Genomic DNA, 25,147 nt, shown 5'->3' on the forward strand with positions numbered 1-25,147 from the left:
TTAAAGCAGAAGAATTACTGAGTTATTACTTTGTGAGGATGTATCAATAATAAGCATCAATGAGAAATAGAACAAAGTTAGGTGAAGATGCTTAGGATAACAATATTACAAAATCTCTATGAATATAGCCATATGAGTAGATGGCATATAGGTTATGAGAAAAGTGCAAGAGAATTGCCACTGCCTATTTATGATTAGTCTGAATTACAGTAGAGTTGCAAAGCAGTGAAAGAGGACAATATAGTTCTGTTGCATGGCTAATAACTTTTACATGTCATTAGTTCTGTTACATGGCTTTTCCCAATACCTTGGTCAACATCTGGGATGTTGACCAAGGTATTGGGAAAAGCTAATTAAATGCAAAATTCGGGAATGGATAGATAGAAATATGAGACTATGGGGATAGAAAAGTAGCTCTTGCCTTAGCAATCTTACTTTCCACAATAAAGTAACAGCTAAGTTGGACAAGAGAAATGTCAACATCATGACAATGCTGGATTTTGCAAAAGCATTTGACAGGATATTGAAAAGAACTTATTACATTAAATTGAGCAATTCAGATGAAGGTCAAGTTGGTGACTTGAATAAGAGGTTGACTGCTGGATATTTAAGATTATGTCAGAAAAGAGAATCCAGAAAACGAAGGTGACTAGATAAGGCTCTGTATTTGGAGCATGAAATTTAAATGATTTGATGTAAATATCAAGTTGTTTGCTGATGATGTAAAACTAAGGATGGTATTTGTTTAAAAATTGAGGGTACATATACATTTTGGGATGACAAGACTAATCAAATCAAAAATTAATGATGAAGCTAATGATTGGGAATGATGGTGGAACAGAGTTAAACCTCATCAGTCATACTGCCAAAAGTTGGTAAAAAAGTTCCACAGTCCACTAGGATGTTTAAAGACTGCACTTACAAGTAAAGGTATAGGTTATATGTAAAACGCTTTAATATGGCCGCCTCTGGAGTATCATGCACAGATTCGATAATCTGGGTTTTTTTGGAAAATGAACCAGAAAGTGATTAAAATGGTGAACAGATATCTGGAATGCTCCTTATGAAGACTGAAGATATGGTAGAAACTAAATTGTGAACAAAAATATCAATTCATTTCATATTGAAATGTTCAATTTATTGGGGACAATATATATTTTTATAAAGAATTGAATGACTAGAACCGAGATTTAAGTAAAAAGGTTTTAATAGCCAGTCCATGATTTTGTTGGTAATATATATATTATCTTGATATTTGAATAATTACAGAAATAATTTTATTTCTTAAAATAATTCCTTGCCTTTTCTTGATGTCAAACTGACTCGCTCTTCTGGTAAACTCATAATATTGATATATAGAAAGCCCACACATACCAACAGATATCTGCATAGTCAGTCCCATCACTTCCCTCCTCATAAGCTTGGAATAATTTCCACCTTGGGACATAGAACCCATTCTCTTCTAGATGACCCAAATGAACTTCTTACAGAAATAAACCATCTGAAAACTTCTTTCGAAGTTAATGGATATTCCAAGCGAATCATTGAAAAATTCCTTCTTAAAGCTCCTAGACATCACTCAGAAGAAACAAATAGATTCAAAGGCAATATATCTATTCCTTACATAAGTAGTTTCACATAAATTAGCAAAAGTTCTAAGAAAATACAATATCAGAACCTTGTTCACTCCACTTCCAAAGATCCGTTTCTTAATAAGCCATCCAAAACTTTGTCATCATCAACTCAAATACCCTGGTGTATATAAAATATTGTGATTGTGATATTCCTTCTTTTGGGCAGACAGACAAATCTGTCGAATTGCATATGGAAGAACACATGAGGGACATTACTTACAAGAGACAGCAAGCCAGTGCATTATCAAGTCATATCCTTTTCTCGGCTAATCCTAATGATGAAAACCAAAGTCACAAAGTCTGCTGGGAAAAATTTACTAACATCTTCCGTTGCAATGATGAACTAGACAGAAAAATCGTGGAATCTAGAGAAATCATCATCAATCCTGTTCATCTAAATAATAACTTGAGCTACAACCTCCCAGATTGTCATTCAGCTATAATCATGACGTTCACGAGATGCTACTAGCACGCACTTTCCCAACAATACAACTAACGAAAGAACAGCTTTAAATACAACCAGAATGATTTAGTGCCAATTATGTATAGGGACTCTCTATGATGTTCGTAGTTTATTTAAGCTTCAGTGTTTTAGTGTTTTTTCTTTCTTTTATAATGTCACCTGATGAAGGCTGTTACAAGCCGAAACTAGTCGTGTTTCTATATTAAAACCTTTTTACTTAAATCTCGGTTCTAGTCATTCAATTCTTTATAAAAATATGTATGTTAACCAAGTTAATGATCATTCTTTCATATATTTATATATCAATGGTGTTGTGTGCCCATTTAAGTTCGGTGTGCTATCATGTGCCTTATGCGAGTGATGCTACAGAATTCACATCAATTTCACTGCATGATCGCATCAATGTTCATATTATTGGTCCAATGTAATTAATTGTAGGGTAACTTTGAATACTTGAATTTATCAATTAATATAATTTTAAATATGGGGAGCATAAAGGTCAAATGAACAACAGCTATGCATCACGTGCACTGTTTATGTGAAATCACAAATGGTGTATTCTTCATGGTGCGATTATATTATCATTGGGAAATACTAAAGTGAGACACGCATATGAATTTTGATATGACTTTTAAATACAGTCATATAATAAGCACAGAAATTAGAAAAAGTAATCATCACTTGGGAAATTATTATTTTTTCAGATCGAATGAAAGACAGGCTGAAAAAATTCGTTTCACTATTATAAACAAGTTCCAACCTGTGTATAATAAGTAAAATTGTATAATCATACAATCTTGAGAGTTCTGGCAGAAAATGGAACATTCAGTACATCATCAACGTTATTTCTCATTTTAAACATGGGCAAAAAAGTTATAAATATATATTAAAACCTTGTCTATATCAGTGTCATAAATATGTGAGTTCACACTTCATGCATGTAAAACAGATGAAACTCAGAAAACAAAAACAGCAACTCATGACAAATTACAACGTTCAATTGGATTGCTTCACCAAATAATCAATCACAGCAACTAACGGCTTCTGGGTGCTATTGTCTCAGCATGCATGCATGCGTGCATGCACACACACACACGCACACACACACAACCTATCTCGCCTTCTGGACCATTTAAAACCACTGGAACGCTAAGAATTTGATATGCTGTGTCATCTGCTTAAAGGGTCAAAAGGCGTCTGTATTTGTGACTGCAATCCTGAGCTATTAACGTGAATATGATGCAACGTTTACGCATCAAAAAGTATCCTATTCATTAAGTATTAGCATATTGTGTTTATATAAATACGCAGAAACTATATAAATATGCAGGAACAAGATTCAAAGGAAGACTCTTATTATTTTTAAATAAAATTTACTCAACTGGTATCCCCCCAATAGAATGGAAAAAAGCAATTGTGATTCCTATCTTTAAGAAAGGTAATAGAGATGACCCTAAAAACTATAGAGGTATCAGTATACTAAATTCATGTTACAAAATATACAGCAGAATCTTAAATAACAAACTAATGAAATATTCCGAAAACTTTATTCTAGAGGTACAAAATGGATTTAGAAAAGGACGATCATATATAGACCCAGCCTTCTGCCTAAAATTAATAATAGAGAAAAGAAGAGAATATAATTTAGAAACACATATTGCATTTATTGACTTTGAAAAAGCATTTGACAAAGTTAAAAGAAACATATTATTTAACATATTAAAAGAAAGACAAATACCAAATAATATCCTAAAAGCTGTCACAAGTATATATGAAAATAATCAAATACAAATAAGATTAAATCATGAGCTATCATATACAAGAGAGATAAACCAAGGGGTCCGACAGGGATGTCCCCTCTCAGCAACTCTTTTTAATATCTACTTAAATGAAATAATAATAAAATAGAGTAAAAATTTACATCAAGGAATTAAACTTTCACCTACAGTTAACTTAAACACTCTCCTCTTTGCAGACGACCAAATAATAATTACAAATTCTGAAGATAACTTAGAGAAAGCTATTTTAAATCTAAACGAGATATCCAAAGATTATGGTATGATAATATCAACGGAAAAATCAAAAACTATGGTCTTTAAAGGACAAGATCCAGCAAGAACTAAAATAGTATTAGATAACAAGATCTTAGAACAGGTGAATTCATTTAACTACCTAGGATGTATGATCACTTATGAAAATGAAAAAGATATAAACATAAAAATTGCAAAATATTTAAAAATAACAGGAGTAATTAACTCTATATTTAAACCAAACCTAGTTCAAAAACAAACCAGGCTAAAAGTATACAATACATTAGCCCTACCGGTCTTAATGTATGGAAGCAAAATCTGGACAATAAAACAAAAAGACAAACAAAGATTAACAACAGCAGAAATGAAGTTTATGAGAAAAACTGCAAAGTTTACCCTATTTGATCACAAAAGAAACGAAGATATTATGAAAGAATTAAACCAAGAACCAGTAATTGAAAAAATTAAAAAATATATGCATGGAACACGTTCAAAGAATGAAAACAGAACGATTACCAAAACAAGCCTTAAAGTACAAGCCATTAGGAAAAAGAAAACCAGGACGTCCTCTTAAACGATGACTTCTAAGGCCGGAACAGGCCATACTAGGCCTAAATCCTTGATACGTATGATGATGATATTGTGTTTAATTTTAAGAATCACACGAAGCAAGGTAACGATTAGGAGAGTCTTTAGCAGGAATAAATGCAAAAATATAATATGGCAATAGGCGTCGCCTGGTTAAACAAGGCCCCCGTTGTTTTCGCCAGGGAACCAGGGCGAACAGCGAAAAGTCAGCTACTGGAACAAATCTGAAAACAAATCCCCAACTCAACATCACCAGAGTTAAAGATCGGTACTATCAATGTAAGAAGCCTGAATGGCAAAGAAATGGAGCTAGCTGAGGAATTAGATAAGTACCAGATCGACATAATAGGGGTGACTGAAACAAAAAAGACCAAAACTGGCGAGATCTTTCTGAGCAATAAATACAAAATGTTATATTCAGGCAATGACAATCAAGGAAAAGAAGGAGTAGCCATAGTATTCAACACAAAATACGAGGCTAATCTTCTTGAATGGCAGTCAGTCTCAAGTAGAGTAATGTGGGCAAATATGAGAATGGGGAACTGGACAATGAGACTTATTTGTGCCTATGGTCCCACAGAAGGTTCTACTAAGGTAGAAGTGGAGGAATTTTTTGAGGCTTTAGAAAAAGCAACTGACACAATGAAAAAGGAAAAGTTGGTCCTTGTTGGGGATCTAAATAGTAGAGTAGGAAATGATTGTGAGACATACAAAAATATTTTGGGAAAATTTGGAGAAAAGAGCAAAGCTAATAATAATGGCAAATATCTGTTGGATTTCTGCTCAGGACATGGACTGGTTATTACTAACACCATGTTCCAACATAAAAATGTGCACAAATTCACATGGAGAGAAGAGGCTAGGAATAAGAAAAGTCTCATTGACTATGTTATTGTTGATAGTGATGTTTTCTCCCTGGTGCAGGACACCAGAGTGTACAGAGGATTTGAAATTGGAAGTGATCACTATTTAGTCTTGAGCAGGATAAAATTGAATTTCATATTGAAAAGAATAACATGTAAGAAAGTTTTAAAGCGAATAAAAGTCGAGCAGCTCTCAGATGTGAACTGTAGACTAAAATACAGAAATATTATTGAAAAGAAAATGAAAGAGTTTGAGAACAGGAATCAAGCCTTGGAGATTCAGTGGCAAACTCTGAAGGAAACATTGATTGATTCTGCCAGAGAGGTATGTGGTGAGGTTGTGTGCAAGGATAAAAAAATCAGAACTCCCTGGTGGACACAGGAAGTTAAAGAGGCAGTGAAGGAAAAGAAGAAAGCATATCAAAAGTTCCTGGCAAATAAGTCAGCTTTTACTCTTACAGAATACAGAGACAAATGTAAGAAAGCTAAACAAAAGTCATGGGAGGACTTTGGCAAGAATATAGAAAATAAATATCAAGAAGGTGGCAAAATATTCTGGAGGTTGTTGAAGAAGCTTAGGAATGGAGGAAAGAGTGCTGTAAAAGGAATTAGAGATGATAAAGGTGAAATGAAAACAGGAGAAAAAGATATCCTTGAAGTATGGAGTAATTACTTTGAAAAACTGCTAAATGAAACAAGTAGTGATGACAGCACAGTGATAAAAAACACTGACCAGGCATGCAGTCAGGAATACATATCCATACTTGAAGTAGAAAAAGCCATCAAAGGCTTGAAATGTGGAAAGGCAGCAGGAGTAGATGATATTCGACCAGAAATGCTGAAGTATGGTGGTATAAGAGTCTTACAGTGGCTGCACTGCATAGTTCAGAAAGCCTGGACAGAGGGACGAATTCCCGATGATTGGAGTAGAGCTCTCATAGTACCCATATATAAAAAGGGAAATAAAACTGAATGTGAGAATTACAGAGGTATTTCCCTACTGAGTGTTCCTGGCTGGATCTATGCAAGTATACTTGAGAAACGGTTGAGAAGAATTGTGGAAGAAAAGCTTGGTGAAGAACAAGCTGGATTCAGGCCAAATAGAGGCTGTCAGGATCAGATCTTCACTTTATGACAAATAGTCGAGAAAGCATGGGAATATAACAAAGATCTGTATTTAAGTTTTGTCGATTTGGAAAAGGCATATGACAAGGTGCCAAGAGAGAAGCTATTCAATACGCTGCAGTTATATGGTGTCAATGGGGCATTATATCAAGCAATACTTAGTCTTTATTTGAGTTGTGAGTCAGCAGTTAGAATTGAAGGAAGTACAGGAAGATGGTTTAATGTTAAATCTGGTGTGAGACAAGGATGTACATTATCCCCTCTGTTATTCATTATCTATATGGATCACATTATGAAGGAATGTGGTATTAAACCTGATATCAAAATTGGAGATGTTAATGTCAGCTCTTTGCTTTATGCGGATGATGTTATACTTCTAAATAAATCCGCTACAAGTCTGCAAGATTCTCTGACTAAATTGAATAGCTGTTGTAATAGATATGGTATGAAGGTCAGCAATAAAAAGACAAAGACAATGAAAATAGGCAGAATCATTGAAAATGTCAACTGTGTTGTGAATGGAGAACCGGTGGAACAAGTAAAACATTTCAGCTACTTAGGCACAATTTTTACTGAAGATGGTAAACTAAATATAGAAATAGACAACAGAATCAGCAAAGCTGGTATCGTGGGAAGTCAATTGAATAAATTCATATGGAATAAGAAAGAAATTAGTCGGAACACTAAATTAGCTGTATACAAGACTGTGTTCAAACCAATTTTAACTTATGGATCTGAGAGCTGGGTCAGAAGTAAAACACTTGACCAAAGACTAGAGACCGCAGATATGAGAGTCCTGAGAAAGATTAGAGGCGTGAACAGATGGCATCAATGGCAATATCATATTAAAAATGAGGATATTAGGAAAGAACTTGACATTGTCAGCATCCAGGAATGCGTTAGCAGAGCTAATCTCAGATGGTATGGTCACTTAAATAGAATGGGAGAGGAAAGATTAGCAAAACAAGTGTTCTCTGCCAGGTTAGCAGGAAAACAACCCAGAGGAAGACCAAGATATAGGTGGATTGATACGGTACAAAGTGCCTTAGACGATAGAAATATAAGATCTGATAATGTTGTTGGAGTCTTGACAAGTAACAGACTGATTTGGAGGAAAATTGTAGATAGGAAGTTAGTGATGATGTAATTTTTTCATGTAGTACTGTCATATCCTGTACACCCCTTGAGGGTACATGGCAGGAATTTGATGATGATGATGATGATGGCAATATCAGCTATGACAGTCACGAGACCATGTCCTCATGCACAAGAACAATGATACAGCTACTCTGTTAATTCCTTCTAAAGTGAGCAAACTGTTAATAATTTAGAACTTCAGTGATATATCCAAGTATTGTTTTTTTGTGTGTGTGTGTGTGTGTTTTTTTTTTCTTTCTATGTATTATGCACCTAATGAAGTCTTCATTAGGTGACTAAACTAGCACTGCCTTTGGAAATAAATTAGTTATTTTCCTTAAAATATATATGGAAAAGTCCTTATTTGTATATAGTACTATGATTTGTACAGCTTTTTCTTAATTATTTCCAATTTAACAACCTAATATAATACACACCTTGTTTGTTTATAAGTATCCAAGAAGATTATATAAAAATAATATACTAGTTAACAGAGCCTCATATTTTGACAAATACGTTTTTTGTTTTTCTGCAAAGAAATACTGAGGGAATACATCATGCAAAATCAAGAGTAAGAAGATTATTCTGAACTAAAAATTATACTTACTATATGGCTTTCTTGGTTTTTTTCGTAAACACAAAGCAACGTATGCTTCTAATTCTCTAAGCGTGGATGGCTTTAATGTTTCAAAATCAATTTCTATTTCATCGGGATTGGAATCCCGCAAAGAAGGTTCTCTGGACTGGATAATGTGCACAACTCGACCAAGTTTATCACCTATCAAAATGCCAAGAAATAAAATTGGGAATATTAAATCAATGACTATTGGTGGACTAAGCAAAACATGAATTTGACAGCAATCAAAATAGCTTTGCTATTATTTTTCTTGTGATATAAGATCTACAACGACATTTTGCCAATACCTGTCCTTGATAATATAGTACAAGCCTTATCTATCCCCCACCTTCTCCCAATAAAATAAACCCTCCACTCTGCATAATATGACTCCCAACTTCTAATTCCACACATCAACAATTAAAAATATATAAATAAGCAATTTTATTAACTTTAACAAACTAATTAAAAATCCTAACTGATTTCTTTGTCTAATCCACTTATACAGGATCTCCGCTTACCATTTAAAATTCTTCTCTATTTTGTTGTTTCCATCATGAATCAAGAAAGATTTTTTCGTCTTTTCACATTATGCACATGAGAACTAACTTCCCAAAAGACAGAAATCTTTTATAATAACATTACTTATACAAACTCTTAAAATTCCTCCACAAACTTATCGAGGCACTGTTCATATAATTTTGAATTAAGGAATATCTAAATAAAAAGAAAATTTTATAACATATGAAATTGGCAAGTTACCTTAACAAGAAATAAAAATATCAGAATATTCTGAAAACTATAAACTTTTCCTACTACATCCTTTACCAACAAACCTAACTTTTAAGTTAAGTCAAACCATATTAAAACAAATTTCTAAATAAGATTGGCTATACTTTATGAAATTAATACAGATCTTGCACATATTGTTTATTTTATTTATTATCATCATTATTTATTTATTTATTTTTTTGACCAGATGAAATGAGAGACAGCTTACTCATTTGTTTCAGATTTTTCCGATTGAGTGGAGCGGAGTGGATTGATGCAAATAATGCAGATCTTGGTTTTAGTCTCAGGCCACACTCTACTCAGGATGTTAATGACATCATTACCATCCTGGGGTCACGTCACCTGTTTTGCTAACCTTTCTTCAAATCTATTTAAGTTGCTTTAACTTACCACTGCTAGAGCACATTTGAATGCTAATGATGTCAGGTTAATTTCCAACATATTCAGTTCTAACATAATTCTGAAAATGTCGTTTTTTGCACACTCCTAATTTTATTTCCAACCTAACTTTCAGATCAGTATTTTATCTCCAATCTTAGAGATTCATAAATTCAAATCACTTTCCAAGACAGTTTCAGTTACATGTTCATTAGTGTTCTATTTCTTTCATATTCCAGAAACTTTTGCTTATTCTGTAAGTGGTTTTAAGTTGCCGTGTTCACTAAAAATCATACCTATATAGTTGAAATGCTTCACTTTCATAGATTCTCCATTCAGGATATAGTTCTAGCTTTCCTATATTCAAGTTAGTTTCAGTGTCTTTTTATCTTCTCTTTACCAACCAATTTTGGTACAGCAAATACTTTTGTTTTGTCTAATTATTAACAAAAGAAAATTGTCTATTCATGCAGTTTTAACTAAAATAAATGCTGTAATAAACATATATGAAAATCAGCAAGTGGTCACCTAAGAGTCAAAGCCAGTAATTGGGAGACTTCGACATCACCTTTAAGGAATGCAGATAACTGGGGCTTCTAACCTAATGTTTAATCCTCACTTCAATCTAGTGTACCCTGTTAGAATGTATCTAATCAGTAGTGAACAAGAAATGGCTGGCAATTTGGGACTTAACCAATTAAATTGTAACAGATATATTGGCTTAAACCAGAAATAATATGATGGTGCAACATGAGGTTTCATACAAGTTGGGGCATTGTTCAGTTAAACAAGGCTCCACTGTTTTTGTCAAGGAACCAGGACAAGCAGTGAAAACAACTACAGGAACACACTCAAGCTCAACTTCTAGAAGAAGAAACCCAACATCAAGTATAGGTTAGTATAAGTTACATAAGTTAGAATAAGTAACATTTGGGCAATAATAATCAAGGAAAGGAAGGGGTGGCATTAGCATTCAACACCAAACATTAAAACAAACTTCATGATTGGACGGCAGTTTCAGTAGAGCTATGTGTGGACAAACTTCAAAATGGGAAAACAGACAAAACTTATTTGTGTGTATGGTCCAACAGAAGGATCTCCTAATGAAGAAGTATAAAGATCTTTCAAGTAATTAGAGCAGACAACTGACAAACAAAATGGAAAAGTTGGTACCAGTTGGAGATCTAAACAGAAGAGCAGGAAGTTATGCCACTAGAAATAGAGAAATGTTTTGGGAAAATTTTGAGAAAAGAGAAGGCTAATAATAATGGTAAGTATCGGCTGGATTTCTATTCAGAACATGGACTAGTCATTACTAACATCATGTTCCACCAAAGATATACACAAGTGATCGAGGAGACAAAACACAAGAAATAAGAAAAGCCTTAATGACTACATCCTTGTGAATAGTGATCTATACATGCCTGTTCAAGATACAAGAGTGTACAGAGGATTTGAAATTGGAAGTGACCTTCACATAGTTTTAAGTATATAAAACTGAAGGACACATTGAAAAGATCAGTATGTAAAAATGTTTTTAAAATAAGTCAAGCAGCTTTTACAGATGAGCTATAGATTCAACTACATAAACATTACTGAAGAAAGAATGAACCAGTCCAAAAACAATAACCAAGGTTTGGTTATTGTTTTTGGAAAACTCTGAAGAAAACATTGATCGATTCAGCGAGGAATTCATGTGGTGTAATTGTCTGCAAGGATAGAGTGCCACAGCAGACACAAACAGTAAATGGAGCAGTCCCAGAAAAACAGATACTTTAAGTGCAGATGACCTAAAAGAATACAGGGGAAAATGTAAAAGACTTAAGAAATGTGTGAAATTAGCCAAACAAAAGTCATGGGAGGACTTTGGATAAGAATACAGAAGGTAATCATCAGGAAACCAGAAAATTTTCTAGAGGTTACTGAAAACACTTAGAAATGGAGGAAAGAGTTCTGTAAAAGAAATCAAAGATGATAAAGGTAATATGAAAACTGAACATAAGGATATTCTAGATATGTGGCATAATTACTTTAAAAGACTGGTAAATGAAATATACAATGACAGAACTGTAGTAGAAAATTTTCAAGCAAAATTCAAACCTCCATATACTTGAGGTAGAAAAAGCAGTCAAAACTTGAAATGTGGAAAGGCGGCTGGAATAGATAATATTTGATCTGAAATGCTCAAATACGGATGTTCAGAAGATTCAATTTGATAATTGTAGTAGAGGTCTAATAGTTCATGTGTATAAAAAAAGGGAATATAGCTGAATGTGAGAATTACAGAGGAATTTCTCTACTAAGGGTTCCAGGTAAGATTTATGCAAGCATACTTGAAATGAAGCTGAGAAAAACTGTGAAAGAGAAACTGGAACACAAGCTGGATTCAGGCCAAGTAGAGTTGTCAGGATAAGATTTTCACATTATGACAAATAGTTGAGAAATCATGGGAGTATGACAAGGATCTGTACTTACGTTTTGCAGATCTTAAAAGGCATATGACAAGGTGACCAGAGAAAAGCTTTTCAAAACACTAGTTTTATGGGGTAAATGGAACATTATACAGTGCAATATATAGTCCGTATTTAAGTTGCAAGTCAGCAGTTAGAAATAAAGGAAATACGGGAAGATGGTTTGATTTAAATTAGGTGTAAGATAAGGGTGCACATTATGAAAGAAAGTGCCATTAAACATGATATCAGAATTGGAGAGATACCAAACTTAGCTCTTTGCAGATGTTGTTGCACTCTTAAACACATCCAGTGCAAGTCTCTAGGATTCCCTAACTAAATTATATAATAATTGAATCAAATTTGGCAAGAAAATCAGCAATAAAAAGACCTATACTATGGAAATAGAAAACTTCACCTGCCTTCTGAATAGAGAGCCTATAGAATAAGTAAAATATTTCAGCTATTTAGGCACATTTCTTAGTGAAGATGGGAAATTAAATCTGAAATAGACAGAGGAATAAGCAAGGCTGGTATGGTGGGGAGCAGTTAAATGTATATGGAATAAGAGAGAAATTAGCTAAAAAACAAAACTAGCAGTGTACAAGACAGTTTTCAAACCAGTTTTAAATTATGGATCTGAGAATTTGGGTTAGAAATAAAGCACTTGACCAAAGATTAGAGACCATAGATATGAGATAAATTAACAATACCAAGAAATTATAAACTTGGTTTAATCCTTTATCCAAGTGTAAGCAAACAAAGTTTGTGTCTGAAGTATTTTCAGGACTGGGGCAACTGGTATATAGAAGCTAAGCATTATATTTCTTCAGAGTATACCACTAAATCTCCAATGTTTCATTCATGTTTTCAAACCTCATTTTTTCTTGATTAATATTTGGGCATCCTACACCTCAAAAAACTTCAACTTCTCGAAAAACTATATTACATGCACTCTTCTTTTCAATGTGATATGAAATTTTATCCTGCATAAAACTAAGTAGTAATCATATCCTACTTCAAATAATCTCGAAAACTCCCTCATGAAATCAATATCAATATTTAATACTGAATATTTGTTGTGAAAGCAATCACCTATCTTATCAACAACACTTCTTTCATAGGTATACTTTTAATGGCAACCTGATCCAATTAATACCTAATCATCAGAACCGAAATGAACTGGTTTGATATTTGTAAGAAAACTTGGAAAATGCTTGATAAATTTGCATATAGAAAGAAAAAATAAGCAAAGGAAAAAAAATTAGAACATTCATAGAAGAAAACTAGCAAAACAAGCCCACTATGTGTTAAATGGAAATAGAGTTTCATTTAAGAGATAACAAGATCCTAGGCAATGGTTTCCCTTTATATATATATATATATAAACTTAAAACAGCTATTGAATTCTTAGCATCCTGAACTGATGTTAAGATATCAGTCTTGATGGCATTCAAAGATATTATTTCTTATGTCCTTTCTCTTTGGTGCACATTATGATGGAACATGGTGTCAGTAACAACCAGTCCATGTCCTAAACAGAAATCCAGTGGGTACTTTTAACCTTATAAACTTTATTCTTTTCTCCAAATTTTCCCAAAGCTTTTCTATGTGTGACTAGATCTCCAACAAGCAGCAGCTCTTCATTTTTTGTGCCAGATGCCTTCTTTAATGTTTTGAAAAATTCCATCATTTCTTCTTTAGTAGAAGTTCTATGGTACTATAGGTACAAATGTCTCATTGCAATTTCCCATTCAAATATTTGCCCATGTGAGTCTACATGATATTGCCTTTTAAAAATATCATCCTCCTATTTAATGCTGAATAATGTAGTACTTCTTTTCTCTGATCATTACTGCCTGAATATATAGTATGCTGTATTGTGGTTTGGTATGCCAACCAAATTGCTATCTTAGTTGGCAATGTGATTAATGTACCTATTATCCAACACCAACAGACTGCAGGTTCAGATTTTGCAATGAGCATGGCTGTTTGTGAATGTCTTTAGGTGGGAGAATTTCATCACCAAGTGTGAAATCATTGTGCCACTTAATGTTTACTGTAAAGCTGAAGTTTCACATTTGGTCTCTACAGCAGAGTTAGCAGATCAAGTAAAATCTCTTAGCCTACTCACTATACTAATGTACTATGTGTATTTTGTGACTGATACCAACCTTTTGTGGGTAGGGGTAACAAAAAAACCCTGGGTAAAGAAAGGATGAGCAATCAAATGGCAATCATGAATTTTGCTGCTTTGCAAAAGAAATCAGGTATTGCTAATCTATGCTTCCACATCTTTATCACTCAGATGGAATTACTATAATTACAAAAAATAAAACTCGCCTCCTAGTTTCATTCCTTATCTCTACTGCTACATAAACAACCAAGATGAATCACTAGATGCCACATAAGAATCAGATGTTTCCTATGGACTTTCACCAGAAAAATATCAGAAGAATCTTAAACTAATAAACGAAGTCTTGTTTCTGATCCAGATGACATCTCAACTCAAAAGCTTCGCAACAGAACTAACACCTCTGCTATATCAAATGTCTACACTCATATTCCCATGTAGCATATATCATGGAAACAAGGTTACTTTCAGCCTATTCCAAACGAAGGAGATAAAATGACGACAAATTACTGAACCTTTGCCCTCACTTTAGTCAACTGAGGAGATGAACAGTCAGCTTCTTTACCATAAGGAGGTTCTTCAGTTAATCCATGCCCATCGATTTAGATTATATTAAGTCAGATCCATGAAAAAACTGCCACTTAATCACAAACCTCTGGGCATCATGGAAAGATGGTTGTTACTTAGAATTATGGCATAAGAAGCTCAGACTCTAAGACCAATACATTAAGTCCATAAATTAATTCCATGCATGTAACCTAAGATGCTGGAAGGAACAGAAAGACAGAAGAAGCTGTGGTATTCCTATTGATATTGGTAGAGCAGTTGATTAGTCTATCACTGAAGCCAGCATAGCAAATTATTAAGTTTTATATCTACATCTAACTGGATGTAGACATAAAACTGTAACTGGAAAACATCTGTGACTGGATGACTATTTCTATCTGGGGGTCAGTCAATATGCATCAAGTTAATGGTTTCCTCTATTTGGACTTCCCCAGGATTGTATTTATCATCTATTCTATTTATGTTAACATAAGTGACCCTCTCTCTCTCAATAACCAATAATTCTTGATGACACAATCCATTCATCCTACTCATTCAAAAAACATTTTTAAAAATTTGAAGACAGAAACTTATACTTGAAGTAAATTTATTACATGTAAAATTTTCGCTCAAGTATCAAAGGCATCTTCAGTACATTACCAAATGAAAAAAAAAATAAATAAATAAAATACAATAAAAAAATTAATTTTAAAAAGTGCCACTACATCATAAGTAAAACAAATGATCAGTAAATTCCTAATTTAAAAGAATAATTAAAAGTAATAAAAAAATAAATTAATATAATAAGATAATAATCAGGAATTTACGTAAGATTGATATATTTCCCATAAAGAGGGCAACCAAAGGACATCAGATCTGTTAAAGTTCAGTCAGTATAGAAAGCCCTCAGTTCTCCTTGAATAACTGCTCTACTTTTATGTTAAAGTTCAGTATTCTTCCAAAGAATGCTATGTTTAGTCAAGATAGCATGCTGTGCTAGCCAAGATTGCTCAGGTTCAAGATAAATGGATATTTATCTTGAACCTGAGCAATCTTGTTATTATTGAACCTGAGCAATCTTGAAATTATGTTATGCACACAACGTAGTAGTCTTAATGGTTCCAACTTTTTGACTGGGATGAAGTAGCATGGATATAATCAGTATACGTAACTGAAAATTGTGAACTGCAATCCAGTTAACAAAAAATTAATATATCTAACAAGACTAGTTAATTGTTTTTTTTCCCCTCTTCTAAGGTAAATTGAATTCTAGGATGAAGCAAGTTTATTTTTGAAACAAATAGTTGCAAATCTGATGTCAAACCATTTCGTATAGCCAAGATATCATCTAATTCAAGATATCGTCACATCTAATTCACTCTGCAGGTTTAGGAGAAATGTCTTTAAGATTTTCAAAATGCCCCATGTAATAACTGGAAAAAGTACGAGAGAAAGAGAGAGAGAGAGGACAGACTACCCATAGCTGTGCCTTCAACCTGTTATAATTTGTCTTCTACAGTGAAATAGCCAGAGTGGATTGTAAAGTGAAAAGGTTTGACAATATCTGGAGGAAAATCTTATTTAAGTAAATTAATAGTATCTGTCAAAGGAATATTCAAGAAAAAGGTACTGTATCAAGACTAACAATTGAATGTTACTGTAACAAGTGGCATGTTCAATTGTTCCGATTGAACATGCCACTGAACTTCATTGCAACACTGTTCACCAGTCAGTCCCTTTTCCCAGCACTTGTAGCTAGGTGCATTCATTAAGCATGATGCCTCCCCACACCATGACCATAACTACCGCATCTATCCCTTTCAAATCATTCTTGCGATGGTAAGCAGTACCACTATGATAGATCAAATGTTGTCTAGAATCAGAGGAAAGACTGAAACAACGCTTCTGTAAAGAGTACATTAGCCCACTGCAGTCTTGTCCAATTTTTATGAATACAATGCCACTGTGGGATGCAGACTACAGGCCTTTGTGTGTATAAGCCTACTTGCCCCAGTTTGTGGAGATATCCATGTACCTGTATTTGAATGGAGCCAACTTGCAAGCTGACTTGCTGGTGCATCAATTACACTTTGCTGTTATAACCAAAAATATGTTTTGATCCTATGTGTTACAGAGAGGGTGACTTCTTAGCAAATGTCTGGAATACATTCCATTGGTTTGAAATGTTGCCCACAGCCACAGCATGCTGTGTGAGATCAGTAATTCTGCAGCCTTCTTCCAATCAAGATTATGTCTACGAGATATTACAAGAATCCAGTTTGCAACTTTATTACTATGTGAAAAGTGCTTCCTTCAAACACAATTTGCTTAGTGCTATTTTTTTATCCTGTTGATTGCTATCATAACGTCTTTGTGTGCAATTTGAAAATTTTAACGTGTAACCTATTTTCTATGTACAAATTGCCACAAGCTGATTCATCTGAATTTGTGATTGTAATCTTCAGAAATAGTGTAGGTTTTGGATGACAGTGTATGTCATGACTATATGGACTAGATGAGCCTAAAAGATTGTTTTTTTCTTTAATCCTTCATTTTTTTTTTTCAAAGCTAACTGGGAACAGTACTCTAAACAAATTGAATCTAACGTCTGTTGGGTCCAACCTGAAGTTGAAAATTACAAACGTTTTGTAGGAGTACTGATAGGTGCTGCAAAACAATGTATACTAAGAGGTTTCTGGTGCTGGTCTCCTGAAACTGAGGAACTATTAAAAAAATACAAAAAAAAAAGATCCAGATCCTAAAATTGGAAAAAGAATTTTAGAAATGCTTAATGAACAACGGCAACATTGGAAAACCACAACCGAAAATTTAGACTTCACCCACTCAAGCTGCAAGGCATGGGCCTTACTACGAAAACTTGGAACTACATCAGTTTCTAAGCAGAAAGAAGTTGCGGAGATCACTCCTAAAGACATAGCAACTAGAATCCAGCAAACATCTAACAACGTAAAAATTACTGCATCCTAGTCTAAAGAAATTAGGACCAAACATATCCATGTTTATAGAAGTGTCAAACAAAATAACCACCTCTCAATGCAATTCAACAAAAATGGACCGATTCAAGCAATCGCTGAAAAATAAAGCAGTAGGCCTGGACGTTATATACACTAAGTTCATTAACCATCTTGGAAGTAATGCTCGTAAGTGGCTTTTGCAGTTTTTCTGTAAATTCTAGAAAGCGGGAACATCCCAAAGGAATTCCTGAGGAGCAAATCATAGCCATCGTAAAACCTGGAAAACAGCCCACTGATGCAGCAAACTATCGACCAATATCTTTAAGTATTCCCTATAAACATTTTGAACAATTACTCTATAATCGAATTTATCCATTGATTAATGCCATAGTACCAAATGAACAAGCCGGATTCAGAGACTCTCACAGCTGCTGCAATCAAGTACTTGCCCTTACTACACATATAGAAGCTGATATTCAAAAAGGCCTTAAAACCTCAATAGCATTCATAGATCTGTCAGCTGCATACGACAGTTTGGGTGAATAGACTCATACTGAAATTTGCAATTATTAATGAACCTTGGGTCTTGTAGTACAAGACCCAAAGTTCATTAACATCCTAAAGCACAAATTCAAGGTACAACTGAATGGTAAAAATAGTCCCTTTAAAGTACTAAAAAAATGTCTACCACAAGGCTCTGTGCCAGCTCTGCTCCTCTTTAATTTATACATTAGTGACATGCCACAAACCCCATCCTGAAAGTTCGCATATGCAGACTATGTAGCATTGGCAACTCAAACTAAACACACAAAAGAGACCGAGACTGTGCTCAGTTCTGACCTTGAAGTTCTGTATAACTATTACACCAAATGGCGTTTCTGCCCAAATCCCGCTAAAAGTAAAGTTTGCACATTTCACTTCAACAATCATCAAGCTGATAAACGACTGAAGGTCTCATTCAAAGCAGAAACTTTGAAGCACAACCCAACCCAAAATACCTCGGAGTCACCTTAGATCACTTTTTTACCTTCAGGAAACACCTGGAAAATGTCTGCCAAAAGCTAAAAACTAGGAATAATATCACCGGGAAGCTTGTGTGTTTGGGCTGGGGGGGGGGGGGGGGGGAAGAAGCAGCCAACACTTTAAAATCTGCTGCCCATGCCCTAGTGTACTCTTGTGCAGAATACTGTGCTCCAGTGTGGTATTCGAGTCACCATGTCAGCAAGGTCAATGTGCAACTTAACGATACCATGAGAATTAACGTGGGTTGCATAAAGTCTATACCTATTGAATGGCTACCAACACTCTCTAACAATATACCACCAGACATAAAGAGGAAAGCTGCCGCTAACAAAGAGTTGATAAAATGTATGGGAAATAACTTGCCCATCCATGAGGACCTGCAAAATCTAGTACTATTCACTTAAAAGTCCCACAACCAGATCTGGAAAAATCAGCAACCAGTATATATTCTCCTGAAACTGAATGGAAGAATCACTGGCTTACTTCAACAATAAAAAAATGGACACCTCATTACAGACCCCACAACAGAAGCCCCTAGCTTTGACCTGCCCAAAAGACAATGGAGCATACTCAACTGCCAGAGGACAGGCCATGCCATGCCAGGTGTGCTACCATGATGTACAAGTGGGGCATGCATCAATCTCCAACATATGATTGTGATGCTGATCAACAGTCCATCAATCATTATCCAGGACTGCACACTGCAGAGTTTTAAGGGCATACTGACGGACCTGTTCCAGGCTACCCCGGACACAGTCCAATGGATAAGAGACAATCTGAACTTAAATCGGTGATATTTAGTATCTAGTTTTCGTGTATATATATATATATATATATATTCATTTTTTCTGTTTTTATCTTTCTATTTGCACAAGTCCAACCCATATGAAATGTATGTATTCTCAAAACAGTATTTTATAAACCATTTTCTTTCATTTCCAAATCTGCTGTACACAGATTGTGGCATAGTTGCCTCAAAACTCCAATTGTGACCACATCTATGCACAACAGTCCAGATATGGTTGTATCAAAGTTATATAGAAAATTACTTCCTTATTCGTTGCTCTGTTTTTGAATGCATGTGAGATATTCTACTCAGTTCTGCAAGATGTCCTGGAGATGCTGACCATTTTGGACCAAATTAGCTAGCACATGCCATCATTTATACTGCTGGCTGGTAAGCTTTACTACAGTTTGTTTTTTAGCTGATATTTTTGAATTTAATAATCTTTAATTCACAGCCTTATATTTGTTGTTTTATTTTTACTTTTAACATATCTTTACTTGTGTGGTTGGTTTTTGTTTTCCAAGCTATATCCTAACCACTTTATATTATCCTTCACATTATCTAGATTTCTGATTTATTACTATTTCAAATTTAAAAATTTTTAATTAATAAATAACCCATTAATCTTAAACCTACAAACTGGCAAAAACTGGTTAGCTCAATTACCATAACCCTTGTTCATTTCCACAAGTACTACTAATATCCTTCCCTTGCAGTTCCTTAAGCTGCTGCTCCAAGCTTCCTCATGACCACCATCTTTGCAGTTCCACACATACCTCTTCTTAATTGAGAATGCCACCACTTGCTTAGTTATTTACAGATCATGATTACTCTCTCCCAATCAGAGGCAAAGTGGTCAGCTTGGTATAAACAAATTTTTTGATGTTGTTGCTAAATTTAACACTCTTAACACCCACCCCCAATACATAAAAACCGCCATTCATCCACTGACACGTTGAATGAGGAGTTGCAGGAATCAATTGGAACATGAATCTCCACAAAAACACTAATAACCAAAGAACACAACATGGTATGACCATACATAGTATGCAAGCCAAAAATTAAGTAAGCTTGGAAAGCTGTGTTATGGAGTGACAAATACTGAGCAGATACCTGGTGAATGTCTCTTACCAGAAAGTCCAACTATGAAATTCTGTGGTGGCAGCGTGATGGTATCATCTTGATTTTCCTAGCTTCTCCTAAGACCTTTTTGTGGTACCACAAACATCAAAAGTTATCTGTCGCAGGGTTAGCCTAGTGGCTTTGCGCTTCGCAACCATATGCCTGGGGAAGGAGTGTCCTAGGTTCAATTCCAGTCACCGACGTGAGGAGCTTAAGGATCTTCTTCAGCCATAGCCAAGTTAGCCAGTCTTGGGCGTGGACAGCAGGTTTTTTTCCCCCAGTTTATCTGGGGTGTTTCATCCTGCAAAGCAGGCAAACTGGCCGTGAACACACACACACGGATCTACAGCCTGAAAATTAACCCCCATGCTCAATTCGCCCCAATAGAAATGAGGAGAAAAGGGAGGAAATGCCATATGAATAAATAAATAAAAATGGGTATCTGAACATCCTACTTTGTGGCATTTGTATGGAACTAACCATTGTCTCTTTCAGCATGACAATGCACTATGTCATAAGGCTGCTGCAACTGTGTGGTTTGTGGACATGAACATCACCACTCTTCACAGAGCCCTGATCTCAACCCTATTGAACATCTGTGAGATGAAATGGAGTGTTGGGTGAGGACAAGGAACACCCATCCCCACAACAGTCCAGGACCTCTTTACAATCCTAAAGGAAGAATGGTCAAAAATTCCCATTGATTGCCACTGCGCTTCTGGAGTGTATATTCTGTAGGACTGCTGCAGTCACTGCAGTGAAAGGAGTTCCTACATCTTATTAAGGTGGGTGCCGTAGCTATTTGTTCCTCACACTATGCTGCCTGTTGCCTTCTTTTCAAGCAGTGTATTTATGCAATCAATTAATTAACTGCATAAAATTCTCTCTTTCCAATTTGACTTCCCATAGTGAAACACATAGCAATTACTCACCCTAAATTATTCAGTGCTTAGTGAACTAATTTTGCAATGAAAACAAGTATCATCCAAATCCCTGTTTTCTCTTCAGGGCCTACTGCAGCAACCAAACATATGATTAGTCCTTTTGGGATGTTATCTCACAACAACAAACAGTTTCACGTATATATACTGCTTTTCTGTCGAACTTTGGTGATTGCACTTATTCTGCTACCATTAATACCCCCCCCCCCTGCCAAAAAAAAAAAACCTATAATTTTATGCTAATTCAAGCAAACAGATACCAAAAACTAGTATTCTCCAACTAACAGACTGCAGGCTATAATTCCACTGTGGACATGGATAATTGTAATTGCCTTTAGGTGGCAGGTGATCCTGATTAAAAAGTGCAAAACAAATGTCCTGCTTATAATAGCAAGGCTGAAGTGGCTTTGAGTTTTATATTCATCTCAAGACCATGTGTTTGTGGTCTACATTGAAATATAACACAAAAAAAAAAATAAAATAAAATAAAATCCTAGCCCACCTTTGATACCAGGGTACCGTAGAAACTTATAGCCTTTTGGGGTGGGAATTACATAAATTAAAAATATAAAAATCTAATGACTTAAATAGATAAATCACATCAAGTTCAAAAAAGAAAATACAACGAAAACAATACCAACGTGGCAAATAAGTAAAAAGCAAAATTACCAGGTAATTTATTGATGTCTAGACTTAACTGTCTTTTCTCATCATATGACATTGGTTTAGCATTATCTTCATCCTCACTATCAAATGTTAAAACAGACTTCTTTTTTGACTTGCTATTTGACCTTTGTCGTTTAGCTTGGTTAGGCAGTTTATTGGGATTCTGACATTTTGGAGGAGTTGAATTTTTATTTTTTCCTGATTTTGGTACCTTTGGTTGCACTTGAGGGAGCTGAGAAGGAGCAGGTGGTGGTGGCGGTGGTGGTGGTGGAGGGGGAGGTGGAGGGGGTGTATTGACAGCTACTTCTGGAGAGACAGGTTCAATTTCTTGCTTAACTTCTGGGATTTCTTCTTTTTCTTTCTTTCTTTTTTTCTTTTTCCTTTTATCTCGTTTTCGGCTTTCTGCTGCCAACAGAGCAATTTGTTCTGTAACTTTTTTTAACTGAAAATAAAATTATATAATCAGAATGTTTATCTATTTGCATAAAAAATCAAAGCATACAAAAACATACTGCAACAGAAGAAAATTTTATTACTTTCCCAGTCTGTAATGTTCAGTGTAGATATAATCCAACTATCCAAATGCAATGAAATTTTTTGTCCACTGCATCTTTATGACATCAATGCATTACATCATATTTTGCTGATGATCACATTAGTGAATATGAGTAATATATAAATTGCTTCATACATTAAATAGAGGTTAAGTGCAGTGATGGTGTCAGGACACTTTGAAATAAAGTGCAAATGTCAAGAATGTTTATCAAGGAGTATTGCTCATTGGTCAATTAACTCTGACTTTAAAACTGTGTTGGATTCCAAGCCATGTTGTAACGTGGCCAGGAATCCAGCACAACCAAACATCAAAATTAAGGGTCTATATTCGGTCAAGTTTTAACACCTCACAAAGCACTGGATGTAAATTATACACTGGAGAGGAGACAGCTAGCAAAGACCTCAAAGAGTGTATAAATTACATTTAGTAAGACTTTTCTATGATATGTACAAGTGAGAGAGTTGAATATCATGCAACTCTACTAATTACTGCAATCGAGCAGGATCTGGTTGCAGATAGTCATGTTAGGAAACATAGTAGTGTACCCAACAGACATCTCCAATCTTGAACCAGCAAGAATATAAATGGTCGAGGATTCAGAGTAGGCTCATCCATGTGTAATAAATAATTGAAGATAGTAGTTTCAGTAACTGACAAAGTGAGAGGGTGCAGGATTTAGTGCTAGCCTGCAATGGAGGAATGCTGTTTTGTTTGGTGCAGATAATGTCAATATTCTTGCCAATAGCTTCCATAGCCTCTTTATTGCACATAGCAAAAGGACAAATGGCAGTCTCATGTGCATGATAGTGGATTTCTGAAAATAAAAAAAAAGAGACTAGTCCATGAAATGCACTTTAATTTTAAAACCTATTTAAGAGATAAATGTTTTCCTCTAGGCAATTGAGGGGCTCACGTTTGATTCAAACATAAAGACATTAAATGGGTGATGTGCAAAAAGGACCAGTAGCTATCCTTGCAGAATTATAAATCTGGGACATATAATCAAGCTTTGAACACACAAGTGCATGATAAATGCAGAGCAAGGAACATTGATTGGGACCAAAATCTGTAGAGGACAGAGCACGGAAGATATTCGATGCTTTTTTTTTTTTGCACTTTTCCTAAAGACGATAAATGTGTTGAATGTGTGCTTTTTTCTGTTGATAAGTTTAGTCTTAAGAACTTTGCCTTGGGTGATACTGGTATAATAGTTTGTACCTATCTTAAATCAGGATGGAGAAGAGTGTCCTTCACACCATAGTGTACACAATTTTTTTTTGCAGAAAACCTGAACACAAGACAAAGAGCCCACGATCAACTGTTTGTAGAAGTTGTCTTTCAATGACCCTACATACTGGAGGAATGATAGTAAATTGTGAAATCATCAGCAATTGCGTAGGGAATAAGCTGTTCAGTAACAGAGTTCATTTTAATAGCAAAGAGTGTCACATTTAAGACAGAGGCTTGAAAAATTCCCCTTCTTGATGATATGACTAAGATGCCAGATTGGCTGGCCGAGCGGTTAGTGTATCCACTCTCCATCCAAAAGGCTGCAGGTTCGAATTCTGTTGTGGGCATGGATGTTTGTGATTGTCTGTTGAAATACTAGTGGTAGGAAGCAGATGGCGGTGATGCAGTTGCGGTTAGTTGTAGCTGATGAAGAGTTATAGAGTAGGTGCTCCTCCGTAGACGAGTCTTTGGACTTCCTGGAGGTGTTACATAATAATAATAATAAAGTGCTTCCCACTCAGACTTGAAAGATTCGGTTGGAAAGAAATTTAAAAAAAAAGCAAAAAAAAAAAAAAAAACTGTCCCCTCAGACCAAGATTAAACAGGTCTTTTAACATGCCATATCTCTCTGGCTGTGTCATAAACTTTTTTTGTTGAATAACTTTGAAACTACATGTTCTCATTTAAGGAAAGCATTTCTCATACATGTCTCTAAACAGATCAAATGGTCCAATGTTGATAAGTGTCCATGAAAACTACATTTTGTATTGGCAAGTCTGTTGCTTGATAAGTACCAGATAAGCATTTCATTTACAATTTTTGTCAAGATCTTACAAACACAGCTAATCAGAGCAACTGGATGATAATTGTTGGTCTATGATGGATCCATATCCTAGGATAGCAAATGACAATTGAGTTATGCAAGATCTGGGAACTTTTCCTCTGTAAATATACTGTTATATAATAAGAAAAGGAGGTCCATAGAAGATGATGGGAGGTATTTTATTATCTCATAATAGATTTTATCAGGACTTACTGTGCCAGGGTGAGACAAGAGAAGAGTTCTTTTCAGTTCCTCCTTAATAAATGGC

General features: G+C 35.0%; 1 protein-coding gene across 9 annotated transcripts in view; it reads right to left on the reverse strand.

Annotated features, from left to right (window-relative positions):
* LOC150103963 (bromodomain-containing protein 2-like) overlaps positions 1 to 25,147 on the reverse strand; it is a 539,719-nt gene that overhangs the window by 278,248 nt on the left and 236,324 nt on the right. For all 9 annotated transcript variants that reach the window (XR_016548723.1, XM_090397216.1, XM_090397208.1 and 6 more), the window contains 2 exons: positions 22,274 to 22,712; positions 8,448 to 8,618 (listed from right to left, as the gene is read on the reverse strand). Coding sequence is in view for 8 of the 9 variants with exons in the window: in XM_090397216.1 (XP_090253342.1) it covers positions 8,448 to 8,618; positions 22,274 to 22,712 (610 nt within the window). In the remaining variant the exon portion in view is untranslated. The remainder of the gene's footprint in view (positions 1 to 8,447; positions 8,619 to 22,273; positions 22,713 to 25,147) is intronic.

Source organism: Typopeltis vanoorti, chromosome 8 (assembly GCF_054136105.1).
Source record: "Typopeltis vanoorti isolate ZY-2024b chromosome 8, IOZ_Tvanoo_1.0, whole genome shotgun sequence".
Taxonomy (NCBI): Eukaryota; Metazoa; Arthropoda; class Arachnida; order Uropygi; family Thelyphonidae; genus Typopeltis; species Typopeltis vanoorti.